General features: G+C 29.8%; 2 protein-coding genes across 2 annotated transcripts; both read left to right on the top strand.

Moving 5' to 3' along the window:
* The first annotated feature begins 649 nt into the window (after positions 1 to 649).
* Positions 650 to 4,946, top strand: LOC103492846 (wee1-like protein kinase). The gene is made up of 10 exons (XM_008453389.3): positions 650 to 1,013; positions 1,196 to 1,256; positions 1,363 to 1,429; positions 1,756 to 2,019; positions 2,140 to 2,207; positions 2,335 to 2,444; positions 2,531 to 2,571; positions 2,684 to 2,832; positions 3,199 to 3,546; positions 4,648 to 4,946. The coding sequence occupies exons 1-10, from the start codon at positions 748 to 750 to the stop codon at positions 4,741 to 4,743; spliced, it is 1,470 nt and encodes a 489-aa protein (XP_008451611.1). The 5' UTR covers positions 650 to 747; the 3' UTR covers positions 4,744 to 4,946.
* Positions 4,947 to 10,532: 5,586 nt separating this feature from the next.
* LOC103492897 (potassium transporter 5-like) lies at positions 10,533 to 17,850 on the top strand. Its single transcript, XM_008453442.3, has 7 exons — positions 10,533 to 10,998; positions 12,826 to 13,074; positions 13,908 to 13,958; positions 15,221 to 15,481; positions 15,587 to 15,754; positions 15,869 to 16,123; positions 16,830 to 17,850. The coding sequence occupies exons 1-7, from the start codon at positions 10,653 to 10,655 to the stop codon at positions 17,750 to 17,752; spliced, it is 2,253 nt and encodes a 750-aa protein (XP_008451664.2). The 5' UTR covers positions 10,533 to 10,652; the 3' UTR covers positions 17,753 to 17,850.
* The last annotated feature ends 362 nt before the right edge of the window (positions 17,851 to 18,212 follow it).

The following is an 18,212-nucleotide window of genomic DNA, read 5'->3' as shown; positions in this document are numbered from 1 at the left end:
AGAAAAATTGATGAAAAGCAGACAGTAAATACTAAAAAGTAAAAAGTAAATGGTTAAATTAATAGAATTTTTTTATTAAGTTTATTAAATGGTGAACTAACATCGTTCATTCTATGAATCAAAACCAATAGTCAATATTTAATAACTTCTATTCTACATGCATGCATAATATTATATCAATTATTACAATCTTAATATCCACTTGCCTTAAAAGGTTTTTCAAAGAAAAAAATTAATTATTTGACACAAGATAATAATTAGGTACGGAGAATAAATACAATATAATTATTTCCTAACTATACAATAAACATTAAAGATATCTATTTCATTTGACAAATTAACAACTTCTAAGCAATCAAAAAAATGTTGGATATATTTAAAACATATTTAGCATTTTTAACAAACTTTATTTACTTAAATTCATATGCTACAATATAATAATTTATGAAATAATAATAATATTCCCATTTCTTTTTTGGAGTGATAGGAAAAGGCGAAGCTTACAAGGCACGCAAATCAATTCAGTCCCATCGTCAAGCAATCAAAGCCGTAGATCAAAATCATTAGGCATCCAATCAATGGAGAGTCCGTTCCTATTCCCAACAAGCTTACGCTACTCTCGGCTACGCACAACCACTACTCTCCCCCCGCGCAATTTGAATTAACAACGCCAAAAGAAAATCGATATAATAATATATATATCCGTACCGGAGAGCGTGAGACGGAAAAGCTTAGATTTCACTAGTGATGAGGAGAAAATCCAAAACCCTAAGGACGACGATGGGGACGAGGAGGAAGAAGATGAAAGGGACAGTGACGAGGCACTTGCAGGTTCAGTTAGGGAAGGTTTCACTTGCTCCTCTTCAACTCCACCGCTCCTCTTCTTCCGCTGCTTGCTTCCAGAACTTGCCGGAATCTGAAGCTCCCTCGACGGTCAACGTTTCTGATGCCCTTCCTTCCTCATCTTCTAACTTTGAGGACAGAGATTTCATTCTTAGCCAAGACTTCTTCTGGTGAGTTTTGTATCCTTTTTTATTATTTGTCAGTTGGTTTGAGCTGCTGTTAGTTACAAAAATGGGAGTCATTTCATGTTACATTAAAAATTAAATAGATAGAATATTGTAGTATGATTTAGTAATTGAGATTGAAGGCTGCAGTGTAACTGACCGGATGATTATTGGGTTGTTTGTTGCAGCACCCCTGATTATATCACCCCGGATAATCAAAATTTGTTGAATGGAGTGGATAGCAACAAGGTGAGAAGTTAGTGGAGAAAGCTAACCAGGGAAAACACAAGGGTTTTTTCTTTTTCAGAAGAAGAAGCTAATTTTCTAACTTTTCTGGGTGTACATTTCTTGGTAGGAATGCATTCCCTGCCCCAAATCTCCAGAGAAGATTAATACTGTTAAAACTAAGAGAAAAATACATGGTAAGTTGACAATATTGAACTTCTATCTCGGTTAATTAATTGTATTGAGTGGGACCGTAATAAGAGATCGAATTATCACAGGCAAATGATATACGCTTCATTGTAATGTAATCATGTTGAAGCTGAACTTTCGTAATGAATAATGTTAAACGGTTAATCACTTGCAACAAAGTATGACTAGTGTAGAAGTCATCTATCCAAATGGGGACATTGTTCTGAAATATTTTTTGGGGGATCAAAATCTAGCAGCCCTAGTGTTCCTCTTTTAAAATTAGTGATGAAAGTTGTTGAATGATGTAATGTAATCATTTTCTCCATTTAAGCAGAAAATGTTTTAGTACGTCCCCTGAGTCCGAGTTTGTCTGGCTGCGAACAAGTTGTGGAACTTGGAAATGACACTTTTGGATCAGATGACGTGGATATGGAGAAAGAGACCATGGCCATGCCGAAGAAAGAAAGCTATGTATCTCAATCTGCAGTTGCTCTTCGCTGTCGAGTTATGCCTCCTCCTTGCATGAAGAACCCATACTTGGGAGATGCTTCAGATGTAGGCGTAGACCCATTTGGCAATCAACGAACTAAATGTGCAGGTATAGTTCAATTAGTTCTCAAAGCCGTCAATAATAATAAAACATTTTTTGAAATTGTCTTTTGCAACATAATGGATTTCTGTTAAATGAATTGGTTTCGTGCTTTTCAATTTTGTGTAGGATTTTTTCCTGCGTTATTTAGTGGAGATGGTCTTTCAAGATATCACACTGATTTTCATGAGATAAAGGTATCCAGAAGGCAGAAACACATCTGCTTAGTGTCTGCAAGCTTTTGCTGATAGAGATTGAGATTTTATTTTTATTCATATTCTATTCAAGTTATCAAAATTTGGAATAACTTCAGTCTATTTGCAGCTAATAGGAACTGGAAATTTTAGCCGTGTCTTCAAGGTATTAAAGAGAATTGATGGCTGCTTATATGCTGTTAAGCAAAGCACAAGACCATTGAATCAAGACACGGAAAGGTTACATCTTATAGTGTGTCTGTGTGTATATGTTTAACCTCTAAACACCAGCCAATGTGTAACTGAGTTTCTTCTTCCCTTTGCAGGAGGAGAGCTTTGATGGAGGTTCAAGCTTTGGCAGCTTTAGGTTGGTAAATTTAGCTAGATATGGTTTTTCATTTAGTTACATTTTTTTTTTTGTCGTTTTTTTCCCTCACTAGAGCAATTTTTCATTTTCTCTAACTGTTGTTCTCATGTAGGGTCGCATGAAAACATTGTTGGATACTATACTTCATGGTTTGAAAATGAACAACTCTACATTCAAATGGAGCTCTGTGATTGTAGTTTATCAATGGGCACGTATTCTCACCCATTCTCTGAGGTAGATGCGCTGAGAGCCTTATATCAGGTGAGTTTTAGTTCCATTTTGAGTTGTGAAAAATTACATTTTCTGCTCATGAAATTTCATTTCCGAAGATACTCTTTTGTTTACACATGAAAGAAAGCTTAATTTTGATTCGTTGCTTGGAAGAGTAAACTTTTTACTTCTGCACTTCATTCAGTACGTTAATTTTAACAGGAAATGCCTCTTCCGAAAGAAAAAAAAGACCTGGAATGTTATAAATTATGTATAAGTGTCTTATCTTTATTCATTTGAATTCTTAAGTAGCCTTAGTATATAATATATAAGCTTTATCCATTCAATTTTCAAGTTCTAGAACTGGTAACTTTTGAAATTTCTTGGTTTCTCTGCTGACAATGAAACTACAAGCAGATTGCGAAGGCATTGCTATTTGTGCACGAGAAAGGAATAGCTCATTTAGATGTGAAACCTGACAATATTTATATCAAAGATGGTGTCTATAAACTTGGTGATTTTGGGTGTGTTACCCTTCTTGATAAGAGTCTGCCTATTGAGGAGGGTGATGCACGCTATATGCCTCAAGAAATTCTGAATGAAAGATATGATTATCTTGATAAAGTTGATATTTTCTCCTTGGGAGCTGCTATTTATGAGATTGTCAGAGGATTCACTTTACCAGAAACGCATTTCATGAACCTTAAGGAGGGAAAATTGCCACTCCTTCCTGGTCATTCATTGCAATTTCAAAACTTAATCAAGGTACTTGGTTTCTCTTCATTTATACTGACTATGCCTCTTGGCCTGCTCTTAGGCCTGGACTCATCCTCCTTGGATGATTAACCTTGTGGTGGAATCTTGTCATTGTATGCTTGCTTGCCCATGTTTGCATTTCTTCTCACTAATTTTACTTTCCATTATAAAAAAAAACATGTAAAAGGTTATCATTGTCAGAAGGTCAAAACTCATGCCACCAAAAGTCAACTTGAACTAAGTTGCTTCTCTACCTTCGAAAAGATAAAAGGAATCTGCATTTATTTTCCCTTAGAATTTAGAAGATATCCCCAGATTACGCTACCCTATGTTTGCCAAAAGGAATGTTTGATTTTGTTTGTTTAAACCGTCTGGATATTAAATGTAGTGGTTTTTCAGAAAGATGAATGAGATAAATAGAACCAGACGTATCCTTATTAGAATAAACTAGTTTTTGATATTCCCTTACCTATCTATTTATACCATATTTGTATAGTCTGATCTGATTGTTTTCGTTCATTCTTTTATTGGTAGAAATGTTGTTTTAGAAGCCTGATTTTAGCATTTCAGCAACATAATCTATCAAACAAAAAAAAAAATCCACAAGATGTATTTTTTAAGTTTCTCAAAATAAGGTTTCATCTAAAATTCCATTGGAAATAAGAGGAATAACCCTTCTATTTTATAAAGAGCAAGAGATCTCTCTATTTCTTCAACATGGAATCCTCACCATGTTCCTTCAATATGGGCGCCTTTTTGAGGTCAACCATTCTTGAATCAGATGTTTCAAATGAATGCCTTGTACCTTATTACATAAACCACTCATTTTGTAGAGAATGATCCCTGTCCATTTTTCCAATTTTGGATCCTCTTTGAAATCTTAACTAGCCTTACCGTGGATGAAGTCCCTGCATAAAGAACAATTTGATGTCCCATAACCCATTAATAACGTGAGATTATTGAAGAAACTTACCTCTGGAAAAAGCACGGATTTTTACATTGATTTTGTATGACTATAAAGAAATGTTCACTATTTACTTCATTATCTTGGAACTTTGTTACAGATGTTCTTAGCTACTTTTTCTGATTGATTGCTAACTCTAACAACAGGCTATGGTGGATCCCAACCCAACACGGCGTCCTTCGGCAAGGGAAGTTCTTGAGAATCCGATATTTGATAAGGTCAGAACTCACAAACAATCATAGGACAACGTCAACCGTGGCGTCTCCTTATTGTTTCACCATTTTCAAGAGATGGGGGCTTTGCTCGTGCAATCCATTGATATCAACTTTCTATTTTGTAAGATTTTAATCTCCTCCACTTTCCCAAAGTTCATGCACCAATTTTTGCCTATTGTATGGTGCAACTTTTTGTAAATTCTATATCATGTATTATAAAATGCAAGTTAATGAAAGCTCTTTCATTTTCAAATAATCTTTATGCCATGGGAAGTCTAAATACTAACATCTTAAGCTTCTTGTGATAATAATACAGGTTTCGAAAATTATGATGGTTTTTCTTCTTTGAATCTGTTTTATGTTCTTTGAGTTTTGTAGATTTATTATAGGCACGAGAAAACTCAAGTCGTTTCTCTCAACTTTTACCTTATATATATACCATTAGAGTCGATTCTCTCTAAAACCTAAGTTCAAGCCCTACTCCACCACTTTGGTAGTAAGTGTGTGGATTGTGTTTTTGGCGATGCAATTATTTTCAGATTAGGTAATATAAGTAAGTGCAAAATTTGGAAACATTTTATGTGTTAGTACGTTCAATTTTTTGAAATTTGAAATTAATTCAAAGTTATATTATAAAAGATAAACAGATTGTATTTCATATTGTAAACTCAAATTCACTTCCCTCGTCTACCAAATAAGTTTTTAGAATTTTAGCATATTTCAAAAAGTGAACCCAAGTTTTCAAAATCTCCTCTTTGATTAGATTTTGAAGTAAATAATATAAAGTAAAAAAATCAAATAGTTAGGAAACACAACTTTAATTTTACGATATTTCTTGAAGACCTTAACTTTCGAATGTGTTTAGAAAAGGTATATATATAGAAGTAAAGATGATGCAGATAGAATATTGTTGAATAATGCTTTCAATAAATACAATTGAGATAGTGAATTATCTCCTTCCCAAACAAGCCATACATTTTCACCTAACTGAAAGGAATAAAGTAACAATGAACAAAAATAAGTAGAAAAAAGAGGCCAAATCATTGCCAAAAGCAAAGGCTAATTTGCTACTTTTTCTCTATGATTATCAGCTCAAAGAGCAAAATCATGGATTCTTTTAATTTCTTGAAAATTGTTTAATTTGATTACTAAAAATCCATAGATGTTGATTCTTAAGGAACTGATTCAAGTTTGTTTGTTTGTGCTAAAAATGGCAATGAGATAAATCATCCAACTCTTTCTTTTTTTAATGGAAAGAAAAAAAAAAGTTGTGTTTAAAAAATAGGGCACTTGTTTCTTTCTTGTTCTATTGAAAATTAACCATAAATTAACCATTTTGATTTTGCTCATTGCCTTTGTTGATGGACTCTTCACTTTTGACAATTTTGATATAATACTATCCTTTTAACTTTCTATCTAGAGTAGTTACCTAGTATTGCTCAGTGATTCAAAATTTTGGTCTAAGTCACTACCATTTTTCATTGGGTTTAGAATGGTAAAAATATTACTTTGATCGTAATCGAGGAATTTAAATTTAATAAAACAGATAGATTTGAATGATTTAATCGTGGATAATTATCTTTACTTCTAGTAGTTGAGAGAGATTTAAATTTGTAAATCTTATTTTTATTTATATATGTGTTAGTTGTATTTGTATTAAAAAATTTTAATATTTACTTTCAGTGGTTGAGACATTTAAACTTGAAAATCTTATTTTTATTTTATTTGTATTCAATACATAGTAATCATTATTTTTCTGTTTATTAACGGTGATTGAGTGATTTGAAACTAAAAATTTATTAGTTCACACAACCAATTTGTTTTAATATAAATAGAGTACTTCTCCTTTCTAAACACGCCTCTATGTTTTGTATCTAGAATTTATTTTATTGAGGTTGAGGTCATAACATTCTTGTTTATCTTTGAACCCAAGAATGTAAAACCAACATCCAAACATACACATCACAAATTCAAATTTTAATCCTGCACTCCAAACACAGACATTTCTAATTCTTAGGCATCAAAACCCCACTAGATAAGCCTGCAAGTATTTAATTCTCAGACATTTGATTTCGATCCTGTGCACCAAACAACCCCATAAAAACTTCGAACACTTCAATTCTCTAACCAATAGATTAGTGATGAAAATGACATTATAGAAGCTCAAACACATGAAACTTAAAGCCTATAAATTATGGTAATTAACACTTCAATAATTGACAAGTGTGTTCACTCTCCACCAAGATTCAAAATGCAATTTTGTAACTATACTTAAGGAATTGTTGAATTTTGGTAATATATTAAATTGTTTTTAGTGATAGTATGTGACATTTCCAATCTCTTGATTACAATATAATTTTATACGTTTCATAATTAAAGTTTCTAGGTCAAATAGGTGCGATAATGGTTCGTTTAAAAAACGTTGGAATTTTTATTATGTTTCAAAGAGTTAATTAAAAATACAATATTTTTGTTTACATTGTATGTCTTTCTCGAATAATATATTTAAAAAAAAAGTAAAAGTTTGCATAACTAAATATACTTCAGTTAGTCAAATATTATTATCATTATACGAGATGAACTAAAATACTGACTTTAATATAAAATTTTACTATATTTATAATCATTTTCACTGGCAACGATTTTAAGTACATATTGAAAAAATAAATATATGGTAAATTATTTTTAACTTAACCTTTCATTTAATAATTTTATAATTTTCAGTTGTGGTTGAAAGTAAAGATTCTTGGAAAAGGAGCCAAAGAGAAACCAAATTTGATCATTCTTTTGAACCAAACTCCAAAAGGACAAAAAAAGAGAAAACAAAACGCTTTTGGTCAAAAGTTCTTAACACATCCAATGGTTTTGGGTTTTTGTATTATTGCTTGAAAGTAACGTATGGTTTCAGTTTCATTATTATTGTTTCTTAAAAAAAAAAATGTATTCTTTGGAAATTTTAAAAGAAAAATTATTTTAAAAAATAAAACTATTAAAAATATTTACAAATACAACGATATAAATTCAAAAATTTTGCATGGAAAGCTTACGAACTTAACCGATATAATGATCTTGAAAATAGAAACTATTTCCAATATTTACATTAAAAAATAAAGTTTAGAATTTTTATTAAAATGTTCGAAGAGTATAAATACACAAACTCGAAAATTTACAAACTGCACTAGTAATTTAATTTAACATTTCTTTTCCTAGGGATAAAAATTTTGTGAAAATGATGTAAAGGGAACTATAGATATTTTTTTCTTTACATTCATGATCATTTTTCTACCCAATTAGTATCGGTTTGGATTTATTTAACCTTTTAAATGTTTATAAATACTAGCTCAGAAAAGTCAATTCAAACACATTTCTAGTCAAACTTTCAAGTTGACTTACCATCTCGTAGTATTTTTGTTTTAAAAATAAAACACATCAACTTAATTATATATGTGGGTATATGTTTTATTTACTAATGATTATAGTTATAGGTTAATGAGTGATAACTTAAAACACAATCATCCAAAACCTAAGTGTGTGTATGTTAAGAGATTAACATAAAATATTTGATGGAATGATATATTGCATGGGGTCCTACTCCTAATTTAACTTCTAATATGGATCTTAATTAATGTGTCAAATTTTATTTATTTTTTCTTAAAAAAACATCAATTTATAAAAAAAAAAAAAAAAATCTATTATGAACAAAATCAATATAATATTATTTTAAGTTAAAATATCATTTCTATCTTTTTTTCAACTAAAATGTTTAGAAAATATAACAAATTTTTAGATTCTATCAATAATAGATAATGATAGACTTTTATCAAACTTTCTTGGATCACCTGTTTCTGAAACTGATACCATATTAAACTCAATTCACCAAAAAACTTAAACCGGTCGTTGAATGTAAATTTAATTGTATATCACCAACAACAATCAACAATGATAGACTATTATCACTATCCATCGTATATTTTGAAAATATTTTTAATAATTTTGTTATTTACAGTACTTTCCACCCACAAATATATATATATATATATATATATATATATATATATATATATATATATATATATATATATATATTAAACAAATTAAAATATAATTTCATAAAATTATTTAATCTTCTGTTCCATATTTTATTAAATTTGTTTGGTTTTCACTTATATGTATATATTTTTTTCGTTAAAATTCTATTTTGGTCCCTAAACTTTTAAAAGTGTCCGTTTTGATCTTCGAACTTTTGAGAAAAGCTCACTTTGGTCCTTGTCGTTAGAATTCTATTAAGTATTTAATTAAATGATAAAATGAGATTTCTATATTTGGATTATTGGGCTCTATATTCATCGTATTAATTAAACTGATAAATAACATAGAAAATCTTGTTAGTTTATTATCTTTTATGACAACGGGGAAACATAATTAATCTCTCGCAAATAAAAAACTAATTGTTCTTTTTTCTCCAAAATTTAAATCTTTCTTATCTCCTCTTTCACTCCCCACTCTTTATTTATTTTTTCATATTGGAATCTTAAAGCAAATCGGAATAATGACATTAAGTATTAAAAAAATAAAAACGAACTAGCTAATATATCGATGTTAACATCTATGACAAGGTAAAATAAACTAAAAAAATAAAGCAATTACAACACATGTATAAAATAAACTCAATAAATTAGCACAAAATATCCCAAACTTAGGGCACTAAAAAATTTGTATGTAGATGAATTTCATCTAGCATATAACTTGGTGCACCAAAATGATGACAATAATAAAAATTTCGAAGTCAAAGTTACTTTTTGAGTTTTTCCATAAAATATCAATTTTACCATCTAATATTTAATTAAAAATTAAAATCGTAGATTATTAAGATTAATCATCTTATTTGACAACCGAATCATTCAAATATGGAAGTGATCTCACCATTCAGTTAGAGTTAACGAAATTTTAACGGCAAAGACTAAAATAAGTTTTTCAAAAATTCAGGGACTAAAACAAACGTTTTTAGAAATATAGAAACCGAAATAGAATGAGAAAAAAAAGTTTAGAGATTAAAATAAGATTTAAACCTATATTTTTAAACTTAAGAACATGTAACACTTGTCAAAACTTTCCCAAAGTAAGTATTATATGTCTAAGAGGTCTTCTCTTTAGTCCTATTTGTAACTTTGCACCAAATTTGCATTGTCAAAATAATTCATTTTTTTTTTCTAAAAAAGATTTTAAGGACGGTAATGAATTTATTTTAGTTAACCATATGCAAAATAACAATTTTGAACCTCTTACCTTTATATGAATCTTTTTAATATGACTATCATATGAAGATCATATCTATACTACCTTCAGTCATTACACGTAAAAGTAACATTCTTTAAAATTAATTATTCATAAAATATATAAACAAAAATAATAAGCGACATTTTTAAATATAATAAAATAAATTAAAATATTTACAAAATATAGCAAACTTTTGGATTTTATAAATGATATAAACTAATAAACTTCTATCATTGTTTATTATTAGTATTTATTAACGAGTATTATTGATAGGATATGAAATTTTACTACATTTTGTAAATAGTTTAACAAATCTACCATTTTTGATAATTCTCCCGTAATATAATAAATAGGTCAATGGTAGATAAAAGAATTATTTTAATTTCCCTCTTAGTATGCTCATATTATTGACAAAACCAAAAAAACGGATTTTCCAAACTACATGAATAAAAGTAAACAAAGAAAATAGATTATAAAGTAAATAAAACTTTTATTTGATATAAATTAAACGTGATAAGGAAAAAAAAAACCCGAAAATGAAAAACGAAACTAATTATTTATTCTCTATAAATAACATCTTAACCCTTCTTCTTCACTTCCATAAACAATACATTATATCACCACTTACCCTTCCTCTCTCTAAAAATAATAAAGAAACAATGGCCCGCGAAGTTGAAATAACAGACGATCTGAAAGTTCTCTCATTGCCAAAACTACGCCGTTTCGACTCTTTAGACATTGAATCGAACAACCTCGACGGCCACCGTGGGAACCGAGCTGCGGCCGGGTGGTGGGTGACTCTGCAATTGGCGTTTCAGAGCATTGGAATAGTGTACGGAGACATCGGGACGTCTCCGTTGTACGTTTTTCAGAGCAGTTTTCCGGTGGGGATTAAACATAAGGACGACGTTTTGGGAGTGTTGTCGTTGATTTATTATACACTCACTTTGATTCCTTTGGTTAAGTACGTCTTCATCGTCTTGCAAGCTAACGACAATGGCGACGGTATTTTATTCTTTTATTTTCCCATTCAACAATTTGATTCTTATTATTCTTTTTTAAATAATAAAATTTATAGTATTATAGCGTAATAATCTCCGACCTCTAGAGACTACACCACTGAGTTAAACTCACTTTGTTAATATTATTTAGAAATTTTAAACTTTCTTTTTGAATGGTAGTCGACCTCACTCATTTTCAAAAGAATATTTAAGAGATAAGTGAGATTGACCCATCCGACCCTATATAATCCTTTCGATTACAAAAGACTTTTCTTTTTTAGAAAAGTAAACTTTATTGTAGGGTAAATTTGTAATTAGACATCTGAATGAATTAAATATAAAAGATTAAACTTATCTCGTGCTCTTTATGTGATGCTTGGCCCAATTTGCGTCAATTTCAATATATATTTTTGGAAAATTAGTTCTAAATTCTTGAGTATGGTCGAGGAAAAAGTAAGAAAAAAGAAGTTATAAAATTAAAAAATATATGTGTAATATAATTGCATGATGCATTTATATATTTAGAATTTACAAATAAGTTCGAGATTCGGTTGGATTTAGCCAAATTTAATTTTATTAATTTGAAACCAACCCAACTTAAAATAGGACGGTATATGATCCTTTGTGATTATAAACGTTAGATTAAGATGATTTGATGAATGTGTTATTGAATTTTTAAATATCGAACATCAGTCATAAGTGTTCGTTTATATTTATTCTCTACCTCCAAGATCATCTTTTTTTTTTCCTTTTGATCTTTTCTTTTCCAACAATTATTGTATTAGTAACACATGTATGCTTCTATCTTTGAGATGTGATAGTGCTACCAAATTTGTCGATTGAATTAATCAATACCCGAATGCACCTACACTAATTGTCTTTTATTGAAGCTTTTACAAAATACAAACTATTTAGTTTTGTAAATTTAAAGAAAATTTTGAAATGAACTCATCTTTAGAACAATAATTACTTTACAACACTACAAAACTTGGAATGAGACGTAGATTAATAGTATTAATTTAGTAGTATTGACATCACTTTTATCCTTAAAAAGTCGAAAGTTCAATCATACATCCTATCATCTTTCCACCTAATAAAAATGTTATATTAGAGAAAAGTTACTTATCTAAAGTTTGTAATTAGGTAAATTAAAGAAAGTTACTTACCATTTACCAATGAAACGTAGGTTTTTTTTCTTTTACCACATTCACATTTACAGATTCCCAAGAAAAGAAAGTTGGCAACAAAATTAACTTTTTACGTTTTCTCTTTTTAATATTCTACTATACATTTAAATTATATGTAAATTTAAAAATATTTTTTCCTTTAGTATTTTGTTAAAAAAATTAAAAATGAAAACATACCAATTAAAACCTTATTTTTGTGAGTAGATTTAAATGTTAATTAGCCGTTAAAAGTCATCCACGTGGCACACATGCAGCCTAGATGTCTTATTGACTTTTTTATCCTCGTAAATAATGTTTTAAAAGAAAAATAGACTTCTTCTTTTTATATATATATATATATATATATATATATATATATTTCATTTCCTAGTTTATTAAATTTATTCTATTTTAGTTACTATAGAAAAGAAATTAAGATACTCTTGCTAAATAAAAGACTACATTTTTTTACTCATCAATACATTAGTTATTTTATCGAGAGGTGATGAAAATGTCAAAGTGAAATCTAGCTCAATTCAACGATAATTGATATAATCTTATTATATAAAAGTCGGAGGTTTTGATGTGTTGTATTTAAAAAATAGAAGAGAAAAGAATAAATTAAAATTTTAATTTGGTCCATTTTTGGGTTTTGAAACATATAGGAGGAACATTTGCAATGTATTCTCTACTTTGCCGATATGCCAAAGTAGGGTTAATACCTAGCCAACAAGCCGAGGACGAGGAGGTTTCTAATTACGAATTGGACATTCCCAACAACCGTGTGCGGCGGGCGTCATGGTTGAAATCGCAACTCGAGAACCGTCGCTCTGCGAAACTTTTCTTGCTCTTTGCAACCATGCTTGGCACCTCCATGGTCATCGGTGATGGGGTTCTCACTCCTTGCATTTCGGGTAATCGTATATAGATACTCTTGGTAGCTAAATATATATTTTCTTCTTTGTGGTAAGTATTGTTGTAGTTGATAGATCATTAATTTACACACAACATGATACTTTAATGAGACGATAGATAAATTTAACTAGAGAAGAGAAATTATGGTACATAAAAAAAAAGTTTAAAATTTCAATTGACTCTTACATATTTGGAGGATGAATTAGAAACTTTTTTCTTAGGTGTTTCATCATGTCACTTAAGCTTATCTACGAATTTTTTGAATGTAAGAGACTAAATTGATTAAAAAATTGAGTTGATAAAGAATAATAATAATTGACATCATATTTATTAAATACTTTGTAACTTGTTCCAAAAAAATTGTGAAGTCAATTTTTTTTGGTATTACACATTATAAAACATTGAATTCTCAATCCACACACTAACACATGTTGGAGTTCGTATATGTCACATTTATATATACATACATACTATATAACTGAAATTAATTTAATTACTATACAAACTATGTTTAGGAACAAATAAGATGAAAATTTACACTATATATATATAATTGTGATTTTGCAAAAGATATTAAAATTCTCATAGACTTTTGTTCATAGTGACAAATGCCATCTTGTCCCCCTTTTTCTGGGAGTAGGTTGGGAGTCAAAATCATTAAGGTTAGTCAAATTTTCCTTTGGAATTATTTTACAGCAAAATTTGACTAAAATTAAAGAGGAAGAAGAAGAAAAAATGGCAATGAGTGTAAATATGGAAGAGTTGTATTTCATTTTGCTCTCTTTTGTTTTTGACTTTGCAGTTAAATCCTTGTATTTTGTAATTATTGCAGTTTTGTCAGCTGTTGGAGGCATTAGAATTGCTATATCTTCAATAACACAAGGTACTATTTCCTCTTATTTTCATTACTAAATTAAATATCACACAAATATTTAATCATACCAACCTTCATGCTGATTAGTTACTTAGAAATTAATATTCCATAGCTTTATTTTGAAAAAAACAAAAATATAATGGAAGCTGAGAGCCAAGTTTTCTATACTAAGATATGGATATTTGTGGGACCTGTAACATTCAAATATATGTTATAGGACCTGTAACAAAAATATAATCGATGGATTTTCATGACATTCAAATATTGTTGTAGGACCTGTAACATTCAAATATATGTTAAAAAGGTTAAAACAACGTTGAAAATAATTACGAGGGATGTTTGGAAAATAACGAAAATTTTATGATAATATTATCCATGTCATTACATTTTCTAAACTACAAAAGTAGCAAATTTAAAAGCAGATAGCCCTCTGATAACTCTTTGATAGTCGTATGATATATCTAATTACTTGTCATACTTGCAATATGCTAAAAAAAAAGGTTTTATGGACTGTTTTTTCAAAAAAAATTTGTCATCTGATGCAATTTTCCTAATTACAATACGAATGAAAAGGTCAAATTAATTTTAAATGAGCAAAATTAAAAAAAAAAAAAAACAAAATTTTCTATGATCTGAAGACCAAAGTAATTAAAGTTAAGTCTAAATTAACTAAACTTGGTAAGGATATTCTCTTAAAAAGTAATAGTTTTCTTTAGGAAAAAGAATAATAATGTAATACAACAAGAATATCAAAGTCAAGTAATGATTTGATTTATCCTAGTAAACAATAATGGCCCACATTTAATATTCTTTGGCTCTTTTAAATACATCCCTATTATGATGCAATAATATTCAACATCCACTATTCCATATTGTTGTTTACTTGTGATATAATGAGTTGTGGACCCGTCAAATATGTAATCAAAATGTTCAATTTTAATTAGAGGGACGAAGAGTACTTCATCTTATTGTTTTTGAAAATATACATTAAACGCCCATTACCTCTACTATTACTGTTAGTCTGTTACAGTGATGTTATGATAATTATATATGATTACGTCATTGAAATTATTTTCTTTTTAACTTTTTTTTGATTAACCCTAAACAATAAAGGTAAAGATAATGTTAAGAAGACAACGCAGAGTATAAGTGACCTTAATTCCTATATCTAGATTACGTTTGCAAAATGTCTAAGTAAACATGATAAAAAAAAAGTGAATTAATTAAATTTTTTTGATAGCTCATAATTGGATCTGAAAATGATGAAACAGATACAATAGTGGGGATATCAGCTGGGATATTAGTGTGTCTTTTCATGGCTCAAAGATTTGGAACAGACAAAGTTGGCTACACATTTGCTCCAATTATATGCATTTGGTTCATTTTCATTGCTGCCATTGGCTTCTACAATTTTGTCAACTATGATCCTTCAGTCGTTACAGCTTTAAACCCTAAATATATTATTGACTATTTTAGAAGAAACAAAACCGAAGCTTGGATTTCCCTTGGTGGCATTGTTCTCTCTATAACAGGTATAAAAGTAAATTCATTTAACTCAATTGAATGAAACACATTTTAATTTATATATTATTGTGTTAAATTATATGGTTAAAAAATATATAATGGAAATAATGTAGGGACAGAAGCATTATTTGCTGATGTTGGGCATTTCAGTGTGAGATCAATTCAAATAAGTATGTGTGCGGTTACATATCCAGCTTTATTGCTTGCTTACACAGGACAAGCCTCTTATCTTCGTATACACATTGATGATGTTGGAGATACCTTCTTTAAATCCATTCCAGGTCCAACCCAAACTCATCCACCCTCGTTTTTGTTTCTTTTGTCGATTGTACTGTCAAATTTGGTTTGATCTAATATCTTCAACTTCAGTTCTTCGTTTTGGTAAACAAATGCAGATCCTTTATACTATCCAATGTTTGTGGTGGCTGTATTATCAGCCATTATTGCAAGTCAAGCTATGATTTCAGGAACATTCTCTATAATTCAACAATCTCTTTCACTTGGGTGTTTTCCAAGAGTTAAAATTGTTCATACTTCTTCTAAGTATGAAGGCCAAGTATATATCCCTCAAGTCAACTTTCTACTCATGCTTGCTTTTTTAGCTGTCACTCTCGCCTTCAAGGACACTAACAAGATAGGAAATGCTTATGGTAACACACTTTACTTTTACTCGTCTCTCTTTACGCTTTTGAGTCCAACAATGGTTTAATGTCAATAGTACCTAGTTTAATACAATTCTCTTTTAGGTTGGGGTGTGCATTATGAGTGTTAAAAGATGTGACAACCTAGTTCAGATATTTTATTAATGTACTCCATGATTTTCTCTCCTTTTAGTATCTTAGTTTAGAAAATAGTACTTAGCCTAAAACTTAACCTAAAATTTTCGAAGAAATTAGGTTACTTGAGAGAAGATTAAGAGTCTATTCTTTGGGTAGAGAATTTAAAGACATAATTATGAAAATAGAGTTGGTTTTAATTTTCATGTAGGTTTTCCTGTACGTTTTTTATCACATAATTTGGAAACAATTTTCTAAAATAAATTCCAATTTTTCTATCGAACACATATTTTAATAATCCAAATAATATGAAAAACATAAAACATAATTCAGATCGTAACCAAACAAGTCCATGTTTTTACTAATTTTTAGAAAAAAGTTAAATGTACATTATGACTTTTCTCTCTTTAGTGCCTAATCCATGTACATCAACACAATATAAAGAACTAAATTGAAAAGCTGTCTAAATATTAGGGACTAAAATATAAATTTAGCCTAAGAAGTTGCTAAATTAGAATACTCTCGGATGAAATCCATTGAATAACTGTTATATTTATCCTTTTTGTTTTGTTTTGTGCAGGCATAGCTGTTGTGTTCGTGATGACTCTCACATCTTCATTCTTAGTATTAATCATGATCATGATTTGGAAAACCCACATGGTTTTGATAATCATTTACATTCTTGTCATCGGTTCATTGGAGCTTCTTTATTTGAGCTCAGTCCTTTACAAATTTGATCAAGGAGGTTACCTTCCACTTGCTTTTGCCCTTGCACTTATGGCCATTATGTACACTTGGAACACTGTCTATAGAAGAAAATACTATTATGAGCTTCATAACAAGATCTCTTCTCATCAACTCAAGGACATTTTATCAGTTGCCAATCCTTGTAGAGTTCAAGGCCTTGCCATTTTCTACTCAGAGCTTGTACAAGGCATTCCTCCCATTTTCAAGCTTTACATGGCGAACGTCCCCGTCCTTCATCAAACTCTCGTATTTGTCTCGATCAAATCATTGCCTATAAGCAAGGTCCCATCAGACGAGCGATTTCTCTTTCGCAGAGTTGAGCCAAGAGAGCTTGGTATCTTTCGATGTGTCGTGAGGTACGGTTACACAGATGGTCACAACGACGTGCAAGAATCGTTTGAGAGAAGTTTGGTGGAGAAATTGAAAGGGTTTTTAAGGGATGATGTTAGGGTTAGTGTCAAAGTGGAAGAGGAGGAAAATCATGAGAATGGGGTAATAATTGAGGAAGAGAAACAAAATATTAGAGAAGTGGAATTGGAGAAAGAGATTGAGGATGTTGATAAAGCTTGGGAAAATGGTGTGGTTCATTTGGTTGGAGAAAGTGAAATTATTGCTAAGGAAGGATCCAATCTTTGGAAAAGGATTTTGATTGATTATATTTACAATTTCTTGAGAAACAATTTGAGACAAAGTGAAAGAGTGTTTGATATTCCTCACAATCGTTTGCTTAAAGTGGGAATGACATATGAGCTTTAAGCTTAACAAAGCAACGAGGAATAATGAATAAAAGTAAAATTCGGTTAAATTGTAATGCTTTCTCTTAACTATATATATATTGTCCAAATGTTCAGACTCTCCCAAAAGCATGCTTGTAAGTGATTTTGAGTGCATGGTTAAAATAACTCTTAAAATGTTCAAAATCTCACTTTTAACCCTATCTTAAGAGTTGTAAAATTAAATATCAAATTATTACTTTTTAGTGATTCAAAATATTAGATTGTCAAAAGGCGTTATACCGTAAACAATGAATTGAAATTGAAGGAAGTAAGGAAGCAGTTGTCCAACCGATATATTTTGAAGGGATCACAAAAGTGATTTTAACATCCTCAAAATTACTTCTAAAAATGCACTAAAATAGCCATCAAATTGACGATAACTTTAATTACCTTTAATTTCCTCTCAAAATACCTCAACATTTACACATCCAATAATTAGT

Source organism: Cucumis melo, chromosome 1 (assembly GCF_025177605.1).
Source record: "Cucumis melo cultivar AY chromosome 1, USDA_Cmelo_AY_1.0, whole genome shotgun sequence".
NCBI lineage: Eukaryota > Viridiplantae > Streptophyta > Magnoliopsida > Cucurbitales > Cucurbitaceae > Cucumis > Cucumis melo.
Note: the sequence above shows the minus strand (reverse complement) of the source record. Positions and strands in the feature narration are given on the sequence as shown.

Excerpts from the sequence above, each read along its gene's own strand:
- LOC103492846 (XM_008453389.3), top strand. The coding sequence starts at position 748 with ATGAGGAGAAAATCCAAAACCCTAAGGACGACGATGGGGACGAGGAGG. Across the intron at positions 2,572-2,683 it reads TCAAGCTTTGGCAGCTTTAG|GGTCGCATGAAAACATTGTT; the intron begins GTTGGTAAATTT and ends GTTCTCATGTAG. Across the intron at positions 2,833-3,198 it reads CGCTGAGAGCCTTATATCAG|ATTGCGAAGGCATTGCTATT; the intron begins GTGAGTTTTAGT and ends AACTACAAGCAG.
- LOC103492897 (XM_008453442.3), top strand. The coding sequence starts at position 10,653 with ATGGCCCGCGAAGTTGAAATAACAGACGATCTGAAAGTTCTCTCATTG. Across the intron at positions 10,999-12,825 it reads AGCTAACGACAATGGCGACG|GAGGAACATTTGCAATGTAT; the intron begins GTATTTTATTCT and ends TGAAACATATAG. Across the intron at positions 13,959-15,220 it reads TATATCTTCAATAACACAAG|ATACAATAGTGGGGATATCA; the intron begins GTACTATTTCCT and ends ATGATGAAACAG.